The sequence below is a fragment of the Ursus arctos genome, unplaced genomic scaffold, assembly GCF_023065955.2.
Source record: "Ursus arctos isolate Adak ecotype North America unplaced genomic scaffold, UrsArc2.0 scaffold_4, whole genome shotgun sequence".
Taxonomy (NCBI): Eukaryota; Metazoa; Chordata; class Mammalia; order Carnivora; family Ursidae; genus Ursus; species Ursus arctos.
Genome location: NW_026623056.1, coordinates 32,351,024 through 32,373,699, shown reverse-complemented (window position 1 = coordinate 32,373,699; position 22,676 = coordinate 32,351,024). Strand labels below are relative to the sequence as shown.

The window sequence follows — 22,676 nt, the reverse complement described above, 5'->3', positions numbered from 1 at the left end:
GAAGGATGCGTATCTTTGGCACTGGGAGTAAGAACCAAACTGGAGATCCAAGTGGGACTTCTCGTGTGGACTCTTAAGTAATGTTTAAGAGTGTGAATTTCAGCAATATAGTTTGGGTTTGAATCCTGCTCTCTACCCACAATTTGTAGTTGTATGATCTTAAGCAATTTACTTAACCCCTTAGAACCTCTGTATTTATACCAACCTCAGAGGGTTGGCAATAACTTAGTAAGTGCAAGGTATACAATAGCTGCTGTAACTGCTTTTATTGGCTCCGTGACTTTGGACCAGTCACAAAACTCCTCAGAACCTCAGTTCTGATGTCACTTTACAGGTTTGGTATAAGGATCAAAAAGTGTACTTGGAAGTATTTTATAGATGGAAAGCACTACACAAATAAAGTAAATCTTAATATCTAGGATATTATCTTTAAGTGTTTGAATTTACTCGACAGGTAAAGGGCTGTGGTTGGGTTATGATGTTTTTGAGCCAAATTATACAGTATTAGGATGAGAAATTTATATTTGATGTTGTTGACTTAAGAAATTCAGCTACCAGGGGGCGCCTGGGTGGCTCAGAAGCGCCTTTGGCTCGGGTCATCATCTCAGGGCCCTGGGATTGAGCCCCGCATTGGGCTCCCTGCTCAGCGGAAAGCCTGCTTCTCCCTCTCCCGCTGCCTGACGCTCTCCCTGCTGTGCAGTCTCTCTCTCTCTGTCAAATGAATAAATAAAATCTTAAAAAAAAAAAAAAAAGAAAGAAAGAAAAAAAGAAATTAAGCTACCAGACAGGCTTAGGAGCAGGGGGATGAGAGGACAAAAGTGGTGGCATAGGAAACTAGGATTGGAGAGGGAGAAACTAGGGGTTCAAAGATCAGATTGAGGCAGCTGTTTCACGCTAAGTAATGGTGGCCTAGATTAGTGAAATGACAGTAGAAGTGAAAAATCTGAGATGTTTCTAAGGAATTACTACAATTTAGTTACGAGTTGAGTGTGAGGGATATAGAAGTAAGAAAAATAAAGACTTCTTGAACTTTAACTTTGGAAATGGATTGGTTTAATTTGTTTAGATATAAATGGTTAGTAAGTTTGAAAAAGTAGCCTTGTGACAGTGTACAGGATGCCTAGATACTTGGCTTTAGTTATTTGTTTGGCTTTCCTCATAATGCAGGCCCTGATTTGTAATGTACAAAAAGCAAGGCAGTTGGAGGAAGGGTACGGGTTTTGGTGGTAAGTTGTAAAGATTTTGGTTTTAAGTTAAAGTAAGTATATGTTAGAAATATGATGAAAAACTTTGCTGTGGTGCAGGTAGAAGTGAAATTACTTTGAAATGCATTAAAAATGATAGATGGACAGATACATGATAAATATTGATTGTAGAATCTCATTGGTGGGCACATCAGTGTTCACTATAAAATTCTTTCAAGTTTTCTGCATTTGAAAGTTTTAATAATAACATGTTAGAGGAGGATGGAGATATTAACTCTTTGCTAAAAGCTAGTCTTGAGAATTTCTCTTGCCTGACCTGATACTTGTTTTCTCTGTAGGAACTTTCCGCTGTACTTTTTGCCATACAGAGGTAGAAGAAGATGAATCAGCAATGCCCAAAAAAGATGCACGCACACTTTTGGCAAGATTTAATGAACAAATTGAGCCCATTTATGCTTTGCTTCGGGAAACAGAGGATGTGAACTTGGCCTATGAAATACTTGAGCCAGAACCCACAGAAATACCAGCCTTGAAACAAAGGTGAGTGTAGACCTGTGCTCATACCAAGAACACTTTTAAGCTTGCCCTTGTTTTAACTACCTATACTTTGGAGAGCAGGATGAGTAAGTAATATACCCAGGAGACTAAAGACAGAGTTACATAGATTCTCAGTTTTACCACATTTGGCTTATTAACTTGTGCTGGTGCTGAAATTTGTTTGTACTGAATGCAGAACGGTGTGGGCCTTGGGTAAAAATCTTCATATAGTCAAGTTCGACTTCAAGTACTCATTCTGCTTGGATCCACTGCAAATCGGCCAATTGTTAGCTAACCCTAAATTGGAAGCGCCTCTTGGGGATATTTGAATTTTCCTAGCCAAGTTCTGAAAGATGAGATTCTTTAAGGAATATAGCATTTGCTCTTTTTTTTTTCCTTTGAAGCATTTAACTGTACATTTCTTGTCTTCCTTAGTTTTCAATGCAACTTCTTTGAAAGTAAAGTGTAGTAGGTATTACGTATGGGTTAATACTTTTTACTGTGGCTCGCTATTTTTATTAGTATGCCCTAATGTTTGAATTACAAAGGCAACCTTGGTTTTGGCGTGCCATAGAAAGTGATTTATATTCTTTTTTGAAAAACATAAATGTGACTTGGGGTCAGGGAGTGTTCTCCTACTCTGCCCCTTTTCTAGTGCCACGTTGAGGGCTTACATAGAACCTAGTGTTGTAACCGTATGGTTTTTAGGAGCACTCTCAGTATTGTAAAGCCAGTTCTGGGCACTCCTGAGCAACTTGAGTTTCTTTTCGATGGTTAAAAACAATCCAATTGTACAGAAAGTTTTATATCTATATAAGTTGTTAGAATTTTCTAGCCTAGCATTGTGGATCAGTTAGGATGCCTTTATCCGTGATAACACAAAACCAAACCAGAAGTGGCTTAAGAACAGTAAGAAAAACCTGTCTAGTATGACCAGAGTGCTGAGGTAGTACAGTTCAGAATTAATTTTACAGCTCAGTTACATATTCAAGGGTCTAGATTTTTTCTGTGTTTAAACTCTGATGAACTCAGTCTGTTCATTTTCCTCTTGGGACCACAAGAGGAGCTAGCCTAAGATGGCTGAGTCTTTGTAGGTATCACATGTAAAAGAAAATGTCCAAATGTAGAAAAGAGGACTGTTTCTTCTTGGTGTCCTATTTTAAGATTGAAGAAGTCTTGCCCAGAGGACAACCTTCATCCTACTCTATCCTGTCTATCTCCTCTCACCAGCCAGAATTGCCGTATATGTTTATTTCTAAACCAGCATCTGGCAGAGAAAGTGAGATCACATGATTGCTGCTTAGACTAGTGAAGGTTTAACCTCTTAGTGCTGTGGAAGGTCCCTGAGTCCTTTGGAGCAAACAGCCATCGGTATTTGAAAAAGCTCAGTAAGCAAAGAAAGAAAGAAACCACAATTGGTAGGCAACTAGTATCATCCACATCACAGATACCCTTAAATTTTTGTTACTGGTCATTTGGTCTCTTGTCAAGAAGTTATTTTTTATATCTTTTTCTGGTGACTTAAGTAATACCGTCACTCTGACATAGAAGCCTAAGAGGGAAATTGATTTTACAAAAACATATAATTTTCTAAGCCTGTGGGTTATTTCATGTTGAAATATGCTTCAACATCTTCTGATTATTCTCTACACAATGTAATACTATCTATGAATTATTCTTGTGTTTCCTCCTCTAACTATAGTTATTTTCCTATTTATGAAGATGCTTTCCCATTACAATAGCATTCATTCAGCACCACCACTGACATCCTACCTCTAATATTCTCCTCCTACCACCGTTCACCTCTCATTCCAGGTTCTTTATTTATAAAGCTATCGCTCACTCCATGCCAGAGACAAGTCTTAGTGGTACAGCAATGCTAGAGGCACAACAGTAGCTCTGTAGCTAGTCACCTGGTTTCTCATTAGGAATAATGGTTACTCTAGGAATGAAGAAGAATCAGGAAATAGAGGAAGTAGACTGATCAGGAAAGGCTGACAGGTTGGTCACTAGGGAAGAAAGGCAGAAATGGAGGCAGGCAAGAGAGCTAGAATGGGGTACCTGGAGGGGCCAGCCACAACTAAGTACAGTTGCTTCTACATAGTCAGGAGAAGGACCATTGGAACCAGGTTAGAAGGTGTTACCCTGGCCGAGGTAACCAAATGCTCATGAAGCATTTGACAAGCTCCACTGCCTGGATATGACATCCTGGAAGTGGTATTGATTTAGCCTTTCTGTACTGTAGGATCTGTTTCAGAGCGTAACCGTTCTATAATAGCTATCTTGCCCCCGGTTTAAGAAGAGAAATATCAGTAGAATGGCATGAGAGCTCAGAGATGATAGTAATTCATTGATGAAAAAAAAAAAAAAGTGGCTTCATTGTTATTTTGGTTACTGATCTGTAACCAGTTAAATTCTAGCTTATCCCTAGATTAGAAACCAGAGGCTGCCTCTGCAGAACTCTCAGTAGACTTAACCTAAGAGCTGATGGACAGTTCCAGCCTTTCAGCAAGTCAACCACTGGTGATATTTAAAGTCTTTCTTAAATGGAATTTTTTGTCAGTAATCTCTCCTTTTTTTGTCATCTCTTACCTAACACTCACCTTAAAGATCTTAAAAATTTTAGTTTTGAAATATTCCTCCCTCACTCCTGAGTGAGTTATATGTCTTGAAAGTTCTAAAATTTCTTAAATAATGTAAAAAAATTCAAAACTGAATTGTCACTTTTGTCATCATTAAGTAGAATGTGTACATTCTTTCCATAGAAAAAATTTAAATATGCAGAAGGAGTGAACCTAACTGTCTCTCATCTTGATTTTTAGTGTCACATTTGCTAAGAATTTAGATTTGTCTGTAACTGTGGTAAAGGTAGAAATAAAATCTGTGCACTCAACTCTCCATGGTTAAAAGTGTCTTTTAAAAAAATTCTTCCAGATTTAAAAAATTTGTTTGGGGGCACCTAGGTGCCCAGCTCTTGATTTTAGCTCAGGTCGTGATCTCGGGGTCATGGGATTGAGCCCTGTGTCAGGCTCCGTGCTCAGCGGGGAATCTGCTTGGGATTCTGTCTCCCCCTGTTCTGCCCTCCCCCCTCTAAAATAAATAAATCTTTAAAAAAATTTTTGTTTGATTTGGGGTCAAAGCTCTCCTGCTTCAAACTGGAGTAAAACCAATCTTGAGTTTCCATAATGGAGTACTGAAAACAAAGACTTTTTAAAAGTAATTTCATGCTAACATTTATTTTAAATGTCCTGTTCTTTTTCTTTACTCTTGTTCTCTACTCAAGTACTGAATACTCGCTAACCTTCAGAAGATAGTCTTCAGACTTAATGCTAAAGATAGAGCGTAGGTGAAAACTATGTGTTCTAGGTTATATAGAGAGAGAAACAGTAGCTTCAGAAAGAGTGAGGAAACCATTTAAGAGTCTGGATGAAGGAGAGAAAGATAAGGACAGGATGTAGTTGGCCAGGTCAGAGCTAGAGAAACATAAGTAGGTGGAGAGAGACAGAAAAGGCATAAGGCTAGCTCATGGAGATACATTTGGGGCAGACAGGCTCAATGCAGCAAGATAAGGATGCTGGCTGGGGATAGAAGAGACATGAAAAGGGGTCCGGGAAACTGCATGAGAAAGGAGAGGGTCAGAATATAGAGTGAGCACAGAAACATAAACACAGATCAAGTTGAGAGAGAAAAGAAGAGAAAGAAAAGGAATGCTCAGGGGAGACCAAAATTCAAAAAGCCAACTTATACCAAAGCAAACAGAGTCGAATTCTAGTGAAGGCAGTGACACACTCTTTTAGAAGACAACTATGGAACAAGATGGAGATGGAGATAGAGAGTAACTAGGAACAGATAGGGATTAAATTGAGACAGACATAGTAAAATAGTGCAAAAACCAACATTAGATGAATGTAGAAAGAAAGAAAAGGTAAAGAGAAACCAGTTATTTGCGTCTGTAAAGTAAGACTTTGAAAATATAGCGTGCCCATGGATGGGGTATGGAGAGATGCCTAGTAGGCCTAGACTCAGAATGGGGGAGAATAAATAACTGGTACAAAGGCTGTGGGACAGAATGGTTTACAAAACAGCCCTGGGTACCACCAAAGGCAGGAGTTGGCGTGGTACAAAGGCTGTGGGAAAGAATGCTTTACAAAGCAGCTCTGGGTATCACTAGAGGCACGGATCAGTGGATGACTGGAAAAAATACTTTTTATTTTTTATTTTATTTTCTTAGCAAAAGTGGGAGTGGGCTTGTAAATACCCGGAGGGAGAACAGGAAGGATAGGATAAGCCCATGATTACCTCCAGAGGATAATCAGACACAGTATTCTCAGGGAGAGATGTAACGGGCCAGTCAGATACGTGGACAGAGATGTACATCAGAGAAACCTCAACCAAGCATGAGACGGAAAACTCAAGTAGATATAAGTGGGCCCAGGAAGAAATGAAGAGCAGTGGAGTAAGCAGAGATGAAGTAGGACCAAAGAAAAGGGAAAATGGTGAATGGTTTCTGAGAGAGAGGAGTTGGACAGGACATAAGGCCAAATGAAGAAATATTCATTAGGCTCAAATGAGACAGGACTCCACACAGGAGACATCTAGGATCCATGGAAGAGATTTAGAGAAAAATGGAAGAGAAGTAAAGGAGAAGTGGGCCAAGAGAGTCAGTCAGTAGACACTTAAAAGAATATAGCAAAAGGTATCAAGAAAGACAACAAGCAGGCACTAAGTAAACAGGTGATTCATGAAACATGGAGATAGTTCATGGGATAAAACATAGCTGTCTAAACAGATATCAAGGGAGAGTTATGCATAGAAATTGATGTAGAGAACACATCAGTAGCAGGCAGAGAAAGACAAGGCATGAGCTTAGACACACAGAGAATCGGGTACATTCAGAAAAACGGGGAACGGTGGGATGCTTGGGGGCTCAGTCAGTTAAATGTCTACCTTCAGCCCAGGTCATGATCCCAGGGTCCTGGGATCGAGTCCCACATTGGGCTCCCTGCTCAGCAGGGAGCCTGCTTCTCCCTCCACCTCTGCGCCCTACTTGGGCTTGTGCTCTCTCTCTCTCAAATAAATAAAATCTTAAAAAAAAAAAAAAAAGAATGGGGAAACGGATTGAAAGTGGAACAAGCAGATAAAAGAGGGAGCAGCCGAAAGACTGAAAACTTAACTAATAGAGATGAGGAAACATAAGTGACTAGAGAAAGATAAGGAATGATCAGGCAAGAAGATCATGGGTGGTAGAGGTAAAAAGCAAAACAAATAGACTGAGAAATAGATCATGGTTACTGCAGGGTGGATAATGGCTGGGGATAGATACCAGGGTCAGCACAGGTACAAAAATGGAAAGATACAACTCAGTAAAAAAGAGGTTAATTGTGCATAACGATATACCTTATTTGGTGAATAGCAGGAGGAGAACATTAATTCTAAGTTGAGGCCTGGTTTTGTAGAATACTTTTTTAGCTTCTCAGCACACAAGGAGAAAAGCACACAGAACCACTCTGAATACTTGGTTTAGATGAGAGAGATTTTAAAAAATATAATGTGTTTTGTTTGTTTTTAAACAGAATACTCATGAAAGGTGTGACTGAGAGAGATTTTTGCCAGCTAGTGTCTTTAAGTAGATTATGTCACCTTTATTAGTCTCCCCTCTCCTTAAGTAGATTTATTGAAACATCTTAAATTATGAAACCTCATTCATTTATATATACGCCAGTGGACCCAGTGTTTGAGGAACTTAAATACAAATCTGATACCCTGTTATAAGAGAGGTTTCTCAGAATTGCTAAAGCATGTGTATATGACTGCTAGATAGCATTTGTTTGTGATTCTTCAGTAACCTCCCCAGCTGTGCTGCTTTTCGAACACCAGTACTTTAATTTTTCTTCTTCCTCCCCTCTTCTCATCTTTTTTTTTTTAGCAAGGACCGTGCAGGAACTACTGCTGGAGCTGCTGGCCTGGCAGGTGGGCACCACCGGGAAGCATGGGCCACCAAAGGTCCCTCCTATGAGGACTTATACACTCAGAATGTTGTTATTAACATGGATGACCAAGAAGATCATCGAGCCTCACTGGAGGGGAAATCTGCCAAAGAGAGACCCATTTGGTTGAGAGAGAGCACTGTCCAAGGAGCATATAGTTCTGAAGAGATGAAGGAAGGTAAGAATAGAAGTCAGTAAAATGAATATGTTGTGGGTTCGGTGGAAAATGAACTTGACTTAGTGGGCAATTCTTAGTTTTATTGGTAATTCATTATATCTGTTTTACAAAACAATTGCGTTGTACCAGGAAGTAAGAAATTAAGCAATAAGCATTAAAACCAACCAATACATACTTGTACTATCCTTCAACTTAGTTGAAATAACAAGTAGATTTTAAATCTTCATTTTTAGAATTAAGAAATTACCATTTCTTTGTCTTAATTTCATGGAAAAGTGCTTGTATGTTTGAAGTGGCCAAATTCACCTATTCTTTATTCTTCTGTTGCCCTAACTTGTATTCCTTTTTATTTCTCTGAATTGGGAATCAAAACTATATACTAGTCCAAACTTGTTTATGTTGTCTCCTTGTAAATACCAGTGTGTTTGTGCTACCCGAAATATATAAAAAAGAAGCCACCTGAGTAAAGGATTAAGGATTCTTACCATCTAAGAAGATTGACAGAACTCCATACTAGAAGATTTTAGAACTCTCAGTGATCCCTAAAGACTTAAGAATTACATAGTAACCAACATTTTGAGAACTGCAGCATTTTACTTCTTAAAACTTTAAAGTTACTGGATTTAAAGACTTTGGGTGGTGATGTTTGGGAGTATGTAGAAAATGTGAGGCCCGGACTGGACAGAGATTACTCAGAAGCTGGGAAGCAGAGATGAAAGGGAGTTTGTACCTCTGGTTAGGTTTTGTCAGCATTAGAATCTACATGGTCCTATTCCCAGGTTATGTATCATTTCAAACACATCACCTGAGTATGGTTCTTTAATCCCTGAAACTGAAAACTACTTGTTTTTTGGTATTTCTCCTAACCTCTTTTGCCTTTATATTAGCATTTCTTTAACTGTGTATGCTAAGAATTAACAAATAGTATGGAGTTGGGTAGTGATAATAAAATCAGGTAATACTTCTAGTGTGATTCTTCTTGGTATTTTGATTCCAATCAGAAAAAAAGTTTTCTTTGGCAACCATACTTTACTCTCTCTCCTTTCCACTGATTAGCTTGGCTATATGTTTAGTTATTTTGATTCAGATTGTTTTAGATTATATAGGAGTGATGCTGTCAACTATTTAATAGGCTTGTTCCCCCCCACCTTGGCTTCTTGCCGTTCTTAAAACTACCAAACCTTCTTTTCTTTGAACTTAGAAAATTGAATAAAATTGTTGTTAGCCCTCATTATGTACAATTAGGCGCATAAGCTTAACATTCGATTTTTACAATTCCTAGAATGACAGAATTTGAATCATAAGGGCCTTTAAGAAGTTATCTAGTCTACCCAATTCTGATTTGTGAATATTTTCTTTCTGTGTAAAATAGAATAGTATACTCATGTCTAAATTTATCTTAATTAAATTTTATGATAGAATAGGCTCTTGTGAAAGTGTGAAGGGAGTCTTGTTTGTCCTACACTTAATTTTCCTCAGACTTCAAGTTATTTTAATATCTTTTAGAATTTTATAGACTTTAATCATGTGCTCATTACTATACTGAAAACATAGTAATTTATTCTAATTCTATTTTCTTCTACTTTCCTCACAGATAGTCCTCTTCCCCCCAGCCACCTCCATCTACATTTTTTGTTTTATTTTAATTGTCTTCTTCTGGACCTTCTCCAACCATAATATACTTTACTTTAGATTTAGTAACCAGAACAATATATGTTATTTATGTGTGGAATTATCATTAATGATTTGAGTTTTACTTACAACATCCTTCTCGTTTTTACCTGATGCTTTGTTGCTTTGGGTCTGGAAGCATATTAAGACCAACAACTTTAGAAACACGTGCAGAGGTTTTTGAAGATCCTCCCCTCCTCTGTATCAGATAGCTTTCAATATGTTTCAGATTGTTTTCCTATAGGCAGATTTTCTTATACTTGTCAGTACAGAAATAAATCCTCCAGTTTTCTGCCCACTTATACAACCTTCAGCTCTTCCTATGTATTTTTTTCTTTTTTTTGCCATCAGCTCGGCCTTTAAGCATCCAGAATTGCTTAGCATCATGACTTGACAATTTCCCATTATATATGGCTTTTTTTTGTGACTTACAACTGTTAAATAAGACTGTTCCTAGAACTAGTGTTTCTACTTTACCATCCAGCTCTTTTCTCATTTATCCTTATTTTTTGTTGTCCGTCCTCATCTGTAACAGAGCAGTTCCTTTTTTCCCCAAACCTCTTGAGACCCTTGTCATAAATCTTTTAGATATGACGATTTAGTTTACAAAACTAAATTGCTTTTTCCTAACTTTATATTTGCTTTAAACATTAATCAAAATACTACGTTGGTAATATTAAGCTTATTGGAAGATTCTTATAGAAGCGATGATTACCTTAGAGACAATTAATTCCTTGTCTTTTTTCCTGTTGAAATACTGAATTGGCAGTAAGGACTCTAGGAAGGAGCCTCAGCCTTTAGCAGTGTTTTAAATTAGTGAAGCTTGATTTTAATTCTCATTTTTACATCTGTGTTATCAAAAGCCTATTTTCTTTGACCTTCTAACTTCTCAATTCCTGTTTCCCTTTCTGTCTCTTAGCTGCCCAAACTCAATCTCTGGAGTTCTACACTTTCTAAATTGTCCAAGGTTACACTAATCCGTTCTAATGTGTTAATGAGAAGATGTTCTCACTTCATTCATGGCCAGAATTGGTCATTTCTGGGCCTTTTCTTGGTTATGATGTTGATGATAGATAACACTAAGCTAAGTGCCAGGCTCATTCTAAACACTTCACAGATATTCACTTAATCCCCACAATTATCCAATGAGGTATGTACTCATTTTTTCCCCCTTTTTGTACGTGAGAAAATTGAGGCAGAGAGAGATGAAGTTAACCTGGCCAAAGTCATAGTTAATAGGTGTTAGAGTCAAGATCTGAATCAGGGAGTTAGGTTCCAAATAACATTTTTAATCCTTTTATATGTTTTAAATAGCAGTGTACTTGGTATTCAGAATACAAATGTTTTTCTTAAATTTTTCATCTGTAATTTTTCGGGCCTGATATGTACACAAAATGATAGAAGATGTGTGCTGAGAAGAGCTTCATTCCTGATACTAGATTCCATTTTATAAAGAGTTCAAAGTACACTTAGTGTTTCAGGAAAATAAAACTTCATTTATTCATTCATGTATTTATATGGTGCCTAATAAGTGATAGGCACTATTTTGGGTGCATGGGATGTATCATTGAATAAAAAAGATAAATATCTGTTTGTGGAGAACCTATATCCTGGGAAAGGAGGTGACGAAGACTATAGGCAAGATTTATTATGTTAGAAAGTAAGTTCTATGGGGAAAAAATAGTGTTGGGAGTATAGGCTGGGGTGAATTATAAGAAGAGTACATTTGAGTAAAAACATAAAGGATGTGAGGGATTTAGCTATATAACATAGAGGAAAAATATCCCAGGTAGAGGAAATAGGCAGTACAAAGGCCTTAAGGTCAGAGTGAATATGAATCGTACATGGAATACCATGGGGCTACTGTGGCTAGCTAAGAATGAGCAAAGGGAAAGAGAGGAGGTAAGTAGGTGAGCAAGTGAGCAGGAGGGGTTCCAAATAATGTAGGACTCTGTAGGCCATTGTAAAGCTTTTGGCTTTTACTTGAAGCAGGATGAGGAGCCATGTTTTGATTTCCTATTTTGCCAGCTACAGTACTTGGTCCTTCATAGACATAATTACATATGTTCTTATCTAGAGCTCTGTAAGGTAGATGTTTTTATCACTCCCTTTTAGAGGAAAAGGTACCAAAGTTCACAGACTAAAAACTTGCCCAAGTAGTACAGCTTACATCTAAAAGGACCCGGATTCAAATCCAGGCTATGTTATTCTTAAAACACATGTGCTTAAACCATGCTACTTAAGTTCCAGTTTGTGAGAAATATTTTGAATATCTTATGGACAGTTGCTCAAAAACTGGAACCAGTGAAGTCTGTTAGTTATAAAGAAACGCCTTTTATACTTAAGGACATTGACTTTCTGGGTTTTTCCTTCCAGGCGGCATAGATGTAGACGCATTTCAGGAGCGTGAGGAGGGCCGTGCAGGGCCAGATGATAATGAGGAGGTCATGAGAGCGCTACTCATTCATGAGAAGAAGACCTCCTCTACCACAGCAGGCTCAGTGGGGGCAGCTGCTCCCGTGACCGCTGCCAATGGCAGTGACTCAGAGAGTGAGACCAGTGAGTCAGACGATGACTCCCCACCTCGACCGGCAGCTGTGGCAACGCATCATCGGGACGAGGAGGAGGAGGAGGACGATGAGTTTGAGGAAGTAGCAGATGACCCCATCGTTATGGTGGCTGGCCGTCCGTTCTCCTACAGCGAAGTGAGCCAGCGGCCAGAGCTGGTGGCCCAGATGACACCAGAGGAGAAGGAAGCATACATAGCAATGGGACAGCGCATGTTTGAGGACCTTTTTGAGTGAGCTTTCCCTACCTTTTCTTCCTTTCTGTAATGCCCAGTTCAAAAACAAATTCCCTGCCCTTGAAGAAAAGTGTTTAAGTGGCATTCTGCCCTTCTCGAAGTAAAGCAGCTAAACAATAATGGGAGAGAATGTTTGATTTTTATGCCAGAAGCTTCCCCACAGGTAGGTTGGCTATATAAGCATTTCTTCCCTGCTATTACTACAGTATTAATATCTTACTGTATTTCATATTTACCTAATCTTTTTCCTTTTTAAGACCCATTTTTCTCACTTCTGAAATGAGTGCAGGAGATCTGTGAGGTAAATTCTTCCTGTCTGCCTATAGAACCTGTGATAGGTTACACTAATTGATTGATCACATCCTTTTAAAAATCTGTTCTGACCAAGCATTCCAAGCAATTCCTGATATTGCTGCCAAGCAGCTTGGCAACCGGCAGATCATTGATGAGAGACAAAAAAATCTTATAACTTCATATTGCTGCATAGTTGAGGATTGGAATCAATATGTGGGAGAAGAGGGGTGGATATGCCTAATCTCATTATTAATATGTAAGCCAAAATTTGTGTCTTTCGAACTGACTGATAGAGTCTGTTGTTTTGCTTAATGCCTTTTGGTTTGGATGTTGGATGATAGAAAACGGAAAGTATACTTGGTAAACCCTACAGGAAAAAACATGAATATAGGGCAAGGAGTTACTCTACAGGGTTGAAGAGTGGAGAGCACTGGGAACAGTGCCTTTTAGAATTACCTGAGTTTGTGCTGATTTGGAAGTCCTTTATGGAAAGCTAAGACTGGTCCCTTTCCTTTTCCTGTCTTCTGCAGTGCTGTAAATTGTTCAGTGAGGCCATTCCAGCAGAAGTCAGTGTATAATTGATTACTTCTCTCTTTTCTCTCAACGTCATTGAAGTCCTTCTTTGTCTCTCTTTTGATTCTTGTCAGCCATGGTGTTTTAGAAGTGCATCCAGTACGTTGTTGAACATTGTAACCTCAAGGAACATAGTTTATTTTTGGTTCTGATATGTAGCATGGTATTATTCCCTAAAGCAGAACTTTAAAAATAAAGAACTTTCATGCAAGGGTCTATAGCAATTGTATTTTTTGTAATATTTTTCCTGGCATTGTAATTTTTAAGTATTTATCATTTTATAGTACATGCGTGAAGATAGATTTTAGAGTATCTGAGCCTTGTATGAAGTGGTGTTTCATTTACCTGGGTTGTATTAATGACTGAATATTGACAATAAATCTATTTTATACTGACTGAAATTCGTTTTCTAGCTCTGTAACATCTTGGAGCATAATTAAAATGAATACTCTTCCCATTAAAACAGTGTTTCAGACTTTTTTCTCTTAATAGTCATATTTCAAATAACAGATGCAATTGTACATGGTCTAAATTTTTTCTGGCAATAAGCTGCCTTAAGAATGACTTTTATGTATGTATCTTGTACGTATGGGCCTATTCAACTTTTAAACATTGTTTTTAAACTTTCATGGTTGTAGAAAGAAGTTCATTTAAATAAAATATGAATCAGGTGTCTAAAACAGTTTGAGGGGCACCTGGATGACTAGGTTGGTTAGCTTCTGACTCTTGATTTTGGCTTCAGTTATGATCTCAGGGTCATGGAATTGAGCCCTGTGTTGGGCTCTGCACTCAGCGGGGAGTCTGCTCAGGATTCTCTTCTCCCTCTGCCCCTCCCCTCCTGCTTGCTTGCTCTTTCTCTCTCAAATAAATAATAAATCTTAAAAAAAAATAAAACGTAGTTGTAGGTGAACTGTCAGCTCTTTATTTCAATGAAGCAATGTTTCTTGGTATTTTTTCTTGAGTCTAACTTAATTTGCATGTTCTGCTTCCTAGAGCTACTGTTCTAGTTTTTCTTTCCTGTTATATACTAGCTTCTTAGAGAATCATATAAACTAGTTGCATATTTCTTTTCTCTCCCTCTTGGGGTTTGTGTCTTGCCCTGTTACTACACTGAAACAGCTTTCTCCAGTCATAATTGTCCAACATAACAAAACTTCAGTCCTCAGTCTTTTTGGCTGCTCTTCAGTCTTTGATGCTATCAATCCATCCTTTCTCCTTGCAACATTTTCATTTGGTATCCTAGTCATTATGCTGTCTTGGCTCTCCTTACTTCATTGACTGTTCCTTCTCAGTCTTCAGACTTTATTTCTTCCTCTGCTGTATGTATGAGCATACCTCAAGGCCTGGTTCGTTCTGTGTGTGTGTGTGTGTGTGTGTGTGTGTGTGTGTTTGTGTATGGAATTTGTGCTACAGAAGAATGTCATGAGTGAAGACACAAGTATGAATAAGTATTTATTGCAACAGTGTTTGAAATAGAATATAGATACACAAATATACTAAATATGCATTGATCTGGAATTAAACTATGTTCCTCTGAAGTCCTGTAGCTGTTAAAAAGAATGTATTGGGGCACCTGGGTAGTGCAGTGGTTAAGTGTCTGCCTTTGGCTCAGGGTGTGATCCCGGCATTCTGGGATCGAGCCCCACATCAGGCTCTTCTGCTGGGAGCCTGCTTCTTCCTCTCCCACTCCCCCTGCTTGTGTTCCCTCTCTCGCTGGCTGTATCTGTCGAATAAATAAATAAATAAATAAAATCTTAAAAAAAAAAAAAAAAGAATATCAATAGGAAAAGATACCCATTATGTGTTAAGTATAGAAAGATTGTTTTTTTACATGTATGTGTAAAGAAGAAAGGTTCTAATAATACTGTATGTCTTTACACATGTTGACTCATTTAATCCTGTATAACAAACCTGTGAGGCAGATATTTGTATTTAAAGAGATATATATATAATTAGGGATTACAGTTACAGTGGTCTTAATGTGTTATAATGGAAAAGATACTCCCATGTTAGAAAAAGGATCAAATAGATTTTTAAAGAAGTTCGTGTAGAAAATGTGCAGTAGAATTAAAGAAATAGGATAACAAAGGCAGACTTTTTATATTAATACTAGGACTTTTAGGTGTGACTTACTTTTTTAAAATCCTGGGTTCATCATTTCCTTAGAGAAATATCTCTGACTTTATACTCAAAATTAATAGAGAAATAAAATTCAGAATGTAAAATTTTGGACTTACCCCATATTTCAACAACATACCTAAGGACTCAATAGGGTTTGAAGTTACTTCATCAGATTTATGTCTATTGAATGGCAGAATAATCTGGTGAGAAAAGCCAGTCAGTGACACAAATGACTGAACATGGGAATCCTGCCAATTATCAGCCTCTGAAGCTCTAGTAAGGGCAAGCTCACACAGGAGGTTGGTCAGTAGATGTAGTCACAGTGTCTGTTGATCTCAGGATGGCTGGAATTTTTACTACCTACAGTCTGTAATAAGGGATGGCCAGGAACTCGTCTCTGAGAGAAGTTGGCTGTATTATTATAACTCAAGTATCAGCTGCCCAGGTGTCCCAACCTTTCACTCTCCTGTAAGACTTAAATAGAACACTTTTAATATCACTGGATATGTCTATCAATTTCATTTCTCTTTTCTTCGGTGGGGAAAGTTGTGGAAGGAGCTCCTCCTGCCCTGCCTTCTTGCTTCCCTGGCTTACCCACCTCTCCTCCGCACCACCTATTCCAACTCCCACCGTGCCATCAACACAAGACCATGTAGCAGATATTCACTGAAGTTTTTACAGTAGTGGGCAGGAGGTGGACAATGAGGGGCGTTTTGTCTCAGCATTGCAGAGTCAAGGAATGTAAGAGTAGATCATATATATCCTTCTTCTTAAAGAGTTTCCACCATCCTTCCATGTTTCATTCCAAGGAGAGTCCTGCCTTCAAGTCTTGCTAAAATTTCAGCTTCCTGTTTCCTTCTCATGATCACCCTTTTTTCCCCAAAGGCCTTGGAAAGTTATAAATGTATTAGAGAAAAATCACTTATTTCTTTATTTTTTTCCTATTTCAAGTAGTACCTTGAAAGCTCTTAACATCCAAAGTGGCCTATCCAAGATGTTTCCTTAACCAAGGAGCCATCTTCCCACTCCACTAAGTAATATTATTCATTATACGCCAAAAGTAAGGTGAGAATAAACAGTCTAGGCCTTCACATGATCTACGTAACCTTATATTCGGTGGGAAACTGCTTTCATTCTATTGGCCCTTGAAGTGGAAGACTTTTTCTCATTTAGTTGCCCTTTTTCCCCAAAATAATACTTAAGGAGTATTAAGTTTAGATTATTTTTTAAAAATTATCCAATTTGGTGTGCCTGGAGCTCAGAAGACGAGGTTCTGGTCCCAGCTCCAGTTAAATAGACACTTGCAGGACAATACTTACCTGATGCAGTCTTTCTCAGCTGTCAATAGGAGAGGATTATGCTAGAATCACAGTGATTCCTTTCTGCTCCGATATCTTATGGAAGTAAATGCGGCCGAGAAGTTTTGTGATGTGCGATAGCAATTCAAACCAGGTGAAGGGTATTTCATTTGAGGGACTACTGTAGGTGGTAGGTTTAGGATTTAAAAGGTAGCAAACTTCATCCTAAACGATTGCTAATTAGGTTTCTCTTTTCCTATCTTGCCAAGGTGCTTCATTTCTATCATCTGAATGACTGAGGAAAAGATAATTGAATATTTCATAACTCTTCTTGGTATTAGTTTAAGAGGATTGGACACTGAATGGGAAAAAAATTGGGAAGAGCAGTTCATTTTCTTTTCTACCAGTTGGCTGTATGGCTAGATTCCCAGCCAGGACAACAACGGAAAGACTTAAATATATATATTTTCTTGTTCTCTTTATTCCTAAGTTTAAAAAAAGTAATTAAGAAGTGGAAATCAAAAAACAAAGATGAAAATCTTTAGAATTTAGAAATTGGTCTAATTTCACCTTCTATTTGTTTAGCATTTTTTTCCACCGAAGCTATTTCACATGTGTTATCTCTAGTGGATCTCTAGCTGGGCTGCTGTTAGTTTGTTTTTCTTTAAATACCTAAAAATCTCTTGGGGAAGTGAAGATTTTCAGAAAGGGACTGGTGTTATGGTAAATTTGCTGTCTATTCTGTTGGCCTTTTATATTATGAAAGAAACAAACTGAACAAGAGAAGTGCAGGTACTCTTAAACCATGTAAAGGCAAATGGGTTGAGAAAAGAGTATGAAATTTTATTTCTTCCTTTGAAGAATTAAAGGAATGAACTGATCTGCTGTGCCCTCAAGGAAAGAAACGAGTACTTTAACTTCTCTTTAGAAGAGCTTCGCATCCTTCTGAGTACTAGAGGAGGCCTTTCTTCCGGTTGCAAGCCAGATAGGCCTAGTACACGGCCCAGTTTCAACAATCAACCCACATTTCCCATCACGCAAAAGTACACTATCGCCCACCTAATGTAAAGAAGTCTGAGAAACTAGTCTGAAGAGAAGGCTGGTGCCAGGTCCTAAAGTGCCTTGAATCATGTTAAGGCACACAGGGTGGTTGTACAGTTTTGTGGCTGTTATGTAAATTATTAATTATTTAAAAATTCATCCAATAATAAATATATAGTTTTAAAAAAAGAACCTCCATCCCAGCTCATCCCCATCCCACTACCCTGAGGTAAACCATTATTGGTAGTTTAATATGTGTCATCCCAGACCTTCTCTAAGCCTTTAGAAACAACATACACACCGTACCCCCAGATACACTGCTCTGCTTTTTCAATAAATGCAACCACGTACACATTGCCATTTGCTTTTGAAGTATCTTGGATACCCTTTCATATCAATATATTTAGATCTGCTTCATTTTAAAAAATAAAGACTAGGGGCATCTGGGTGGTTCAGTCAGTTAGGCATGCAACTCTTGATCTCAGCTCAGGTCTTGGTTTCAGGGTTGGTCGTGAGTTCAAGCTCCACCCAGTGTGGAGAAAGAAAGAAAGAGAGAGAGAGAGAGGGAGGGAGAGAGGAAAGAAGGAAGAAAAGGAAGGAAGCGGGGAGGGAAGGGAGGGAGGGGGAGGGAAGGAAGAAAGAAAAAAGAAAGAGGAAAGAAGGAAGGAAGAGAAAGAAAAAGAGAAAGAAAAGAAAGAATGACTTGACAGAATTTTATAATATAGTTATATGATGGTTTATGTAACAGTTTCCTTAATGAATGGCCTTTAGGTAGTACCTAGTTTTTTACTATTCAAGTGCCCTCATATTTTCATTCTTTGAGTATTTCTATAGGATGGAATCATAAAGGAAAGCCAATCACAGGGCATGTCCATTTTAAACTTTGATAGGTAATGCCAAATGACTCTTCAAAAAGATTGTTGGAGAATTGTAAGCAGGGGAATAACTTGTAGCATTGACATTAAGTTGGAGTTTAAAACTGGAGATTATTAAGGCAATTTCAATAGTCTTGGTAAGTAATTTGGTCTAATGAACTGTCCAAGTCAGTGGGGAGGGAAGGGAGGGGACAGATGTGAGAAACTGGGGAGATAGAATCAATGGATATGGTGACTGGATAGGGCAGTACCTTGGATGAAGCTTAGATTTCTGACTGGATGGTGGTTCCATTTACCAAGATTGGAAATACAGAAGGAGGGGCAGGTTTTGCTCCTGTTTCAGCTCCCAATCTCCATAAGGGGCACCATCGTGTCAATTATATACTCCAGGTGAAATTCTAGTAGTTAGCCATCCTTTCCTTTTTTCATCTCACATGGAATTCATCAGCACGTCCTGTAGATTCAAAATATGATCTATATAATCTAATTTTGAAGGTAGAGCTGACAGGAACTGCTGGTAAATTGGAAGGATATTCTAAATCTGACTTCTCACTACTGCTACCACTACCAGCCTACTCCATGCCACGTCAACTCTCGTTGGCTCCTGCAGCAGCCTGCCAACTGGTCTCCCCACTTTTACTCTTAAACCACCCCCCAGACATGCATGGATTTGATCATTCCCCACAGAGAGACTTGTTTTAAATGTAAATCAGATGATTCCCCCTCCCACCCTTAGAACCCTTCACTGAGTTTTTTCTTAGAATAACATCCAAACCCCTGACACTTTTCTTTAGGCCTTAAGTGGTCTGGCCCCTGGCTACTTTTATGACCACATCTACTATTCTTGTTAACTGCTCTCTAACCACATTGACATTCTCTCTGTTTTGCAAGTAAGCCAAGTTTCTTTCTGCCTTAGGTCTTTGCCCTGTTTTCTTTGCATGAAACACTCTTCTGCACTCATGTCCCTATTAATTTATTTTCTGGTTAAATGCCACCTACTCAGAGAAGCCTCTGCCCTCTTGGCTAAAGTAATCTCGTCCATTCATGATGGTATTTTCCTGTTTTATTTTCTTCCTAGAAAAATTGCTATTTGAAATGAACTTGTTTATTTATTTATGTCTCTCAACTTTTCCCCTAAAAGACTAAACTCCCTGCAGGCAGGATACTAGCATATAGAATTATTCTGGCACATTGTAGGCCCAATAAATGTTGAATGGTTGGATGGACAGATGAATTGGCAAGGTGAACATAGCCTTTTCCCCACGAAGCCTGATCGTTTTGTTCCCTGCTTAAATTGCAAATGTATGTATAGTCTCTTAATCAGTTAATTATGTTCACTTGTGGTGCACAGTACCTAGGGCTGTGTCCTCAGGACTAACAGTGGAGGGTGCCGGTATATAGCTTCTTGGGCACAGCCAATAAGACATCTAGAAGCTTCAATTCTGGGGAACCATTAGCTTTAATGTTCATGAAAAGGTCATTTAGGTGAGTATTTTCTCTAGGGCTACACTGTCCAATAAGGTAGCCCCTAGCCACATGTGGCTACTGAGTACTTGAAATGTATCTAGTCCAAATTGAGATGTACTATAAATATAAAATACATACCAAATTTTGAAGGCTTGACACGGGAATGAATACAGAATATAAAATACCTTCTTAATAATGTTTATATTGATTATGTGTTGGAAAGATAATACTGTAGGTATTTTGGGTTAGAGGAAATGTACTATTAAAATGAATTTACCTGTTTTTACTTTTTATGTGGCTGTTAGAAGATTTAAAATTGCAAAAATGACTCACATTTGTACCTTGCATTGTATTTCTATTGGACAGATCTGGTCAAGGGCATTTTCTTCCGGTGCTAGAGTTACATCTATCGTACTTAGTTATTATTTGCATTTTCCTCATACACAAGGTTTTGACGTGAATGCTGTGCCCACCCTCTTTTCCTCCCTGCCCTCTACCAGAAAGGTAGGCTTTGTTTTATTTGTAGGCTCTTTGTCCTTGGGAACAATAATGGATTTTGCTTCTGGTTTAAGTTTTCACATTTTAGGGGTGGGATTGGTTGGGGTGAGGCAGGGTTTTTTTATTTGTTTTTTTCCCTGAAGTTGGATAAAATGTGGGGATAATGTCAGCAATGGTGGTGAGGAACTGAGACGTTTTTGACTGCTGAGACCAAGGCTGTGGTGTTGAAAGTGCTGCTGACTCCTGGGGGACTGAGGAGCCTGAGGACCCTGCAGAGCCATGCCAGAGATGGGGGAGCTAAGAGCCAGTCCTAAATCAGGAGCCTTGGAAGCCCAGTGTGTTTCTCCCTATGCACTGTATTAATATATAGCGTATGTGAAATTTCTTATGTGTTTATTATTTGCATCTCCTTCTTGCTAGAATGTAAGTTCCATGAGGGCAGAGACTTTATCTTTCTTGCTCACTGGAGTATTCTGGTTCATCTCCGACTGGGTGCCTGCCACATACTCGGTAGTCTTTAATACATTTTGAATGACTACACAGTTACGTTTATTCAGACCAGGAGTAAACTATGGCCTTTATATAAAAGACAGTTATTTTCAGTGTCTATTGTTACTTGTATACCTAATGTTTGTGATGCTGTTTTGTATTTATTGTCTTCCCTTTTGGAATGCTTACAGATGGTGAGAGCTGATCTGCTAGCAAAGGGCATTTCCACAGCAACGGGCGAAACCATCCAACCAAAAGTACATATAACAAATAAATCTAACCCAAGGCTTACATGTGAATTTGCTCACTTAGTCTGTGTTACGGTCATTTTTTAAGAGGAAGTTTGTAAGAACAAAGAGTGTGCTATTTCTTCAACTGGGGGTTTTATTTGTGTAATAAGGAAGTTGATGTTACCGTGGTTTCCTTCGCGATATCAAAGACCCATTCTTGGCAAATGTTTGTTGCTTCATGATCGCGTAATGGCTCATCTACCTACACCTTCGGGTAGAAAGGAGGGAGGGAGTAAGGGGATAAAGGTATATGCCAACTGAGTCAGTATCCCTCCCCCTTTTTATGGGATGTCTTTATTGCGGTAAAATACACGTGACAAAAACTAACCATTTTAAAGTGTACGCTTCTTTGGCATTTAGTACCCTCACAGTGTAGCGCACCCACCATCTCGACCTACTTGCCAAACATTTTCATCATCGCAAAAGAAAACCCAGTACCCAGTGAGCAGTTGGTCCCCTTTCTCCCCTCCTCCTTGGCAACAACCAATCGTTTGTCTGTGGATTTACCTATTCTGGATACTTTGTACAAATGGAATTGTACAGTATGTGATTTTTCGTGTCTGGCCTCTTTCACTTCTTTAGCGTAATGCTTTCAAGGTTTATCCAGGTGGCGTGTATCAGCAGTTCACCCCTTTCTGTGGCTGCGTATATATACGACAACCTGTTTATCCGTTCAGCTGTCGGGCATTTAGATTGCTTCCACATTTCGGCTACTGTGAATAATACTGCTGTAAACGTTTGTGTGCAAGCATTTGAGTACCTATTTTCAATTCGGGGGTTATATACCTAGGGTGAAATTGCTGGGTCATATAATAGTTCTGTATTTCTGTGCTATTTGTTTTGAAAGTAATCCATCTGCCAGCACTGTGTGCAATAATTACTGTCATTCACTGGGGCATAGAGAGGGGCTTATCACCCGGATCTCTGTTTTGGATGTGACGGTCAGCAGAGAATACCAAAACTTTATGGTTTCTGCCCAGAGAGCCTTTCCTGGCAACAGCTACAGAGGACAGAGTAATAGGAGGCCTACATATGAGGTAAGAATTCAAGAGTCCTGGATTATCTTTCCTGGAGAAATTAGCTTCTGAGTTCCTCTTACACCCGTTTCTGGGATTCAGACTGTAAGTCATAACAGGGACTTATCCTGGCCTCCCAGTGCCCTCACTTGGAGCTGTGATCTCTGTGCTCCTATTAGCTCTGTCACATAGTGAAGCCTTTAAATCCAGGGCCAAACGTCGGCTAATGTCTTCATTTGGTTAAGCATGAGGCGAAGTCCTTCTGTTGAATATGCTTGGAAGTGTACCAGTCAGGGGTGGTGATGAGGGCAATTGTCAAGATCCAGAGGAGGG

General features: G+C 38.8%; 1 protein-coding gene across 1 annotated transcript in view; it reads left to right on the top strand.

Moving 5' to 3' along the window:
* The window catches only part of GTF2E1 (general transcription factor IIE subunit 1), a 32,071-nt gene extending 18,360 nt beyond the window's left edge, over positions 1 to 13,711 (top strand). Inside the window, exons 3-5 of the mRNA XM_026494419.4 lie at positions 1,544 to 1,745; positions 7,669 to 7,907; positions 11,955 to 13,711. Of these exons, the coding sequence (XP_026350204.1) occupies positions 1,544 to 1,745; positions 7,669 to 7,907; positions 11,955 to 12,382 (869 nt within the window). The 3' untranslated portion in view covers positions 12,383 to 13,711. The remainder of the gene's footprint in view (positions 1 to 1,543; positions 1,746 to 7,668; positions 7,908 to 11,954) is intronic.
* Positions 13,712 to 22,676: the final 8,965 nt, after the last annotated feature.